The sequence below is a fragment of the Anopheles bellator genome, chromosome 2 (genome assembly GCF_943735745.2).
Source record: "Anopheles bellator chromosome 2, idAnoBellAS_SP24_06.2, whole genome shotgun sequence".
Taxonomy (NCBI): domain Eukaryota; kingdom Metazoa; phylum Arthropoda; class Insecta; order Diptera; family Culicidae; genus Anopheles; species Anopheles bellator.
In genome coordinates, this window is record NC_071286.1 from 40,698,101 (window position 1) to 40,703,615 (window position 5,515).

The 5,515-nt window shown below is 45.3% G+C and overlaps 1 protein-coding gene across 1 annotated transcript in view; it reads left to right on the top strand.

Annotated features, from left to right (window-relative positions):
• The first annotated feature begins 3,910 nt into the window (after nt 1–3,910).
• LOC131207525 (calcium-activated chloride channel regulator 1-like) overlaps nt 3,911–5,515 on the top strand; it is a 42,839-nt gene continuing 41,234 nt past the window's right edge. Inside the window, exon 1 of the mRNA XM_058200143.1 lies at nt 3,911–4,063. Within this exon, the coding sequence (XP_058056126.1) occupies nt 3,911–4,063 (153 nt within the window). The remainder of the gene's footprint in view (nt 4,064–5,515) is intronic.

Consider the following 5,515-nt stretch of genomic DNA (forward strand, 5'->3'; position numbering starts at 1 on the left):
ATGGCCCACCCGTATTTACCAACACTCGAGGGTCCTGTTTAATTAAGTAGTTTGTAAACTTGAGCTTAATTTTTAATGGAAAGCAATTTACGATGTATGTCTCAGGCTTATCAGTCAGAGGCAATGAGTCAAATATCTGGCTTACAACGAATCGGCGGTCTCTTCGAAATGTAAGTAAAACATCAAAATTAAGTTTTCAAGGGTACTCTTATTTGATAAATTGAATGTACGTTTATGCTACGAGTCAAAATTCACGATGTGTTTAAAGGCCTAAGAAAATATACAAAAGTAATATGTTTAACTATTTTGAATTCTATTCTGACGTGCGAATTACTGAAATTGCGTTTGAACACCTCTTTATATAATGCCACCGACTGGATGCAGTGTACATACGTTAGGTTTACAGCATACAGATTCTGAACAACGGGTCCAAAGCATAAATGAATGTAGCATTTGAATGCTGCACAGGCCAATCAAAAACTTTTCGGCCATCAACACACGACTTTCGCATACTCTTTCATCATAAGAGTACCAGAATGGCCACATAGACCAACATTACCACAATAGCTGCAGATAGGCGTAATTGAAATGCATGGCTAATGCATTCGCAATAAGAATTAAATATATCATCATTCCGACTTTAGCCATGCTCGAACCGCTTAAGGCTATGTGTTTTGTATCGAGGTGTTAGCCGAGCTGTGTCGGTCCTTAATGGAAGTGAGAAAAAGGATTAACAATATCATAATCACGGCCATTGGCCTACCATCGGCATATCATCATTCTGTCGGATGCTGTCGGATTGGGGCCGGATCCGACTAACAGAAACTCTAACAACGCCGGTGACCATGACGATGTGTAGTGAGTAACGTTTTGCTTCCACATGTGTCCGTTTGGTTGGACTATTACACGATGGCACGCTTTCCATGTTCTGATGGAATAACCATTCACTAAGCACGATGCTGCTTTGGTCAGCAGCAGACGACCCCACGTTGCAATTAGCAAACATCAAGAGAATGGCTATGCAGTTGTATGTGATATATTCTGGCTCTAGTGTTGCATCTGGCACGGCACTCGTACGGTTGGATTTCGGCCAGGGCGAGTGACGATGGTTTCTGCGGTCGGGCTTCTAACAGATCCACCGGTGCAGGCTGCGTGCAGTGCCAACCCACTATGGAGACGACATTCTATTTCATATACGGTTGGACCTGAAGTTTACAGCGTCTCTGTGTTTGGGAAGAAAAACGAGCCATTGAGGTGGGTGAGTTTCATGTTTCGCAGAGCCGTCCGACTGTTTCTGTTCGACTGAGGGTTCGACTACATTCTTCAGACGCAACCGGAGCTACGGTGCTGCCGAATCGAAACCGAGGCATCCGGTTGCACCTTGCAACCGGAAACAGAGAGCCCTGGTCGACGAAAAGTGTAAACGAATGCCGACCGCATTCTGATGAGCGTGTGGTGTGTATGGCGAGAGTAACCGGGGGTTGCATTTTATTTCTCCGCCAAGTTACCCGTGAATCCGACGAGGCAGGGACAAGCACGGTCCACCGCAAAGTAATTCCAAAGAGTTTAAGTGTGAGGGTTAGCGTTTCTGAAAGGTTTGGTGTCCGGGGCTCGCCTATGATCTGTTGGCATCGGAAATGGGTACAGAAAAGGTGAAAAGTTGCTCGCGGTTTTTGCTTTAAATACGTAGCATGTGTAGAACTTGGAGAACTTGGCTACTACTATGATTCTACTATGAAACTTCGAAACAATCTTGGCAAGTGCCAAGGAACGGTGGATCATAAAAATCTCTTCAAAATTCTTGATGATACCGACCTGAATAGGCAAGATTGATTTTAAAGCCTGCCGAATATGAAGGCACACGATAACGAACTTCGTGTTCAACCCATATGAAGTGCCTGCCCCTGTGCCAACCTATGATATATTCAAGTAAGTTAGGGCTTTATTATCGTCATGTCTAGAAACTTGAACTTCACCGTTACACCCGTAGAAAGTTGTTCCATAAAACACTTTTATCCCATGCGGCCATAGCTTAAGCATGACTAGGAAATTTAATTGTGTGTAACTGTTTTCCTCTGTGCATGTTGTGCATTGGTGTCAATGTGGATTTATTAACATGTGGCAATGTCTAGGCTTTTATTGTTTATGCATTGTTATGAGTTTCACGACTGGTACCTTTTATATAGAAAGATTCGGGCGGCAAAATGATGCTGTGTGCAACAAACTTGGGCAAATAAGGTATTAATAAATGCATGATATTTCGGCCACCGAATGGACGCACAATGGCAAGCACTGTACGTTTTCTCGAGCCATTTCTGGTGTTGGTTGTAAGCAAACGTGTCTAATGTTGAGCTCTAAGGAACGCACTTAAGAGGATCTACTACTCAGCAGCAGAAGAGCGTGGAATGGAAAACAATTCGATCCATTCATAGCTCCGCAGTCCGTGGTTTGGCGCCAACAGAAGACTCTTTGACGATGGTGTTTCCTGTGCGACCGCGTCTTCTCCAGCAGCCTCCAGCACGAACCACGGTCCCTCGGAGAGGCAGGTCATTGAGAGTGAAAAACAGCAGAAACCGCATCCGATGCGAAAGACCGGCGACCTTTTCCGCCTGCCCAACAGTGCGCATAAAGCATAAATCCAAGCACCTGTGTTAGTGTGCGCTGCCGAAGCATAAATTCACCGGAATGTAAACAGAAACCCGAACGATGAACTCTCCCGAGTGATGTTCGGTTCTGGCTTCGGCGTGTTCATCCGAACCCTCGCTCGTGCTGTCGGTTGTTTTGCTTCACCGCGAGTTTATGTTTGCTGTCAGTTTGAACTGAACGGTCGGTGGGTAAGAATGTATGTTGCTGGCGAGGCAAAGGCGCTTCATCATTACGTAATTTCGTCGTCAACATCAACCTGTGCACGGTGGAAAAACAAAGTGTTTGAGCCAAAACTGCGATAATTTTGTTAACGAAGAGAGTCGCAACTACCGATTCAGTGCTACGTGAGAACTAAATAGCTCCACTGCATTTCCAACTCCAGTTGTTGTGCTGTGCCGGCATCAAACATACATACGTTCCTGCTGTTTCCTGGGATTCTATACATTCTCGCACTGAGATAAACTGGCCAGCTTTTCTTGACCTTCGCCATTCGTTTGCTGAAAAATTCTCGGCTGAGGTGAAACTATTATAAATTTTTGTTGTTTTCTTGTGTGGTTCCTGCTTACTCCCAGAGTGTTTCCTTTCGCTTTGCACGAGAAAGTCACCTGCGGCATCACGCCGGACGAACGAAAGGAAGGCGCGGATAACAACGGATCGCACGTGTCCGCACGGAAATTATACGGTAGTTGCCGGCAGACTGTTGTTGTAAATTACAGTTGTTTGTAAAGTGGTGTGTTGTTTCCATCGAGAAGGAAATAATCGATTAAGGCATAAAATCGACGAATGCACACTCGCAAGGTTCGATCAAGTGTGTCGGCTTGTGTTTGTTTAGTAAACGCAAGTGAGCCATTGTTTCCATGGCTACGGAAACCACTGTGTCTGGTGCGGATCGATTTACGTACAGAGCCAAATTCAGCAACGACCAGTAGCGTAATTTTCGTTTATAAAAGTGAAAGTGTGTTCTGTCCTCACAGTTAAGTCATTTATGGAGTAATGGTTTACTTTCTTGCAATCGATTGCAATTAGTGTCCATGGTGCCAGTAGGTGAACAGGAAGTCCATAGTATGACCTCTGACTTCCAAAGTTTCGCGGAGAGCCGGTGAACGGGGTCTGCAATTCTGTTTTGGTTGGCGGATCTAAGAGATATCGCTAGTAAGACATTCTTGGGTCAGCCAACAAAAGACGGTCAAACTGTGCATAGGAAAACGAGTTACGCATACTTGTCCTGGTATAAAAAAGAACACCCCGAACGGTACGAAAAATTATGGCCAGAACATTAGTGCTTCCGGTTTTGCCGGAGTTGCAGAAGTTTCTGTTGGCCAACGCCGCGTTATCGATCGCGGTCGACAAGTCTGCTTACAAAAACGTCGTCATAGAGATCGAGGACAACTGCCAAACGAGTCTTCAGAACCTAAAGGTAAGTAAAGCCTTCTTTGACGTTTCCCATGGTCCCTGCTATTGAATCGGGGCCGTAGTCTATGAAGTCAAACATCAGAATATAATGAGCCTTGCGAAGGAACGCTGCATGCAAGCCACATTCCCTGGGATGTCGCCTGAAAACACTATTCCGACCCGTTTGATTCGCTGGCAGGAGTGTAAGTTTACTTAAAATGTAAACAGTCATTTATCTTGGCTTTTAGATTTATCTGCGAGGTTGTTGCAGGTTCGCTTCATATGGCATAGGTTCTAGGGGCTGTGGAGCTCGGCATAGGTTCTAGGGGCTGTGGAGACTTTGAAAGGGTGCGATATCGTCGTGAGCCCCAAGCGATGTTTTCAAGGAAATATAATAACAACAAACCCGCCCAAAGTCGATTCAGCGTGACCCCATGAAATCAGTAAACAATGCAAAAAGTCGGAACAGCAGGTTCGCCCGAAGGAGTTTTAAGATTCGCGCCGTGTGGTACCACAGCATCCTTTTCAAGAGATCGGGATATGTTTTCGTGTTGCGACCCAAATCAATATTTAAAGTCTGCGCCGGTGTTTTCACTCTCAAAGTCCCGTGTGGCACCAGAGACAGGAATTGTATGCACCAGCGTTAGGCCGTTCTGGCGAACATCGGCAAAAACTGTGATACACAAAAACTTTCTTTTTGATTGTGATTGACGAATAATGAATGGGCAGCAATGGGCGTCGTTCCACGCACAAAGCTTGTCGGTTACGAGAGGAGTTAACAGAATCACTTGCCCAATTAGATTCACTGTCTCAGCGAGGATATTGCTCAGCATCATTTTGTTTCTGGATGTTGCTCAGCATCATCGGCGGCCATCACAGCTAACTGTGATCGAACTTTTGTCATTATTCTTTGGTGTGTAACTCGTGACACTCCCAGAGCATTGGTTTTTGAAACGTGGAGGATGTTAGTGGATCATTCATGTATCGCGCAGGGTCGTCAGGTAGGATCCACAACCGAATGGAACATCAAACGACAGGTTCGGCCTTCGAAGAGCTGGGGCGATGTTATAGAAAAAAAAGGTCCAATAACTATCCCTTCACCTTCAGTCACGTTCTCTATTGCTTATTTATCACAGTGAACCTTCAACCGCAAAACCCGACGATGGATCATCCACCAAAAATACAAATGGCCTTTCACCGCTTCTTGCGCATCCTCGAGCAATACGCCGTAAGGCGTGGGACCTGATTGATTTCGGGTTTTGACGCATCACGCAGCCCTTAATCACCATCAACATTTTGGGATTTTCCGAACGATCTTTGTCATTTTGCGTAGCCCGCGTTTGCGGGCTAACTAAAAACGACTGTGTTCAAAATTCCATGATGCCCTCGCGAGAGTAATCGTAAGATGCCCCATTTTTTCCTTCATCTTTTTCTCCGATGATTGGTTAAGCTCATTGGCCTGGTGTGTAATTATAGA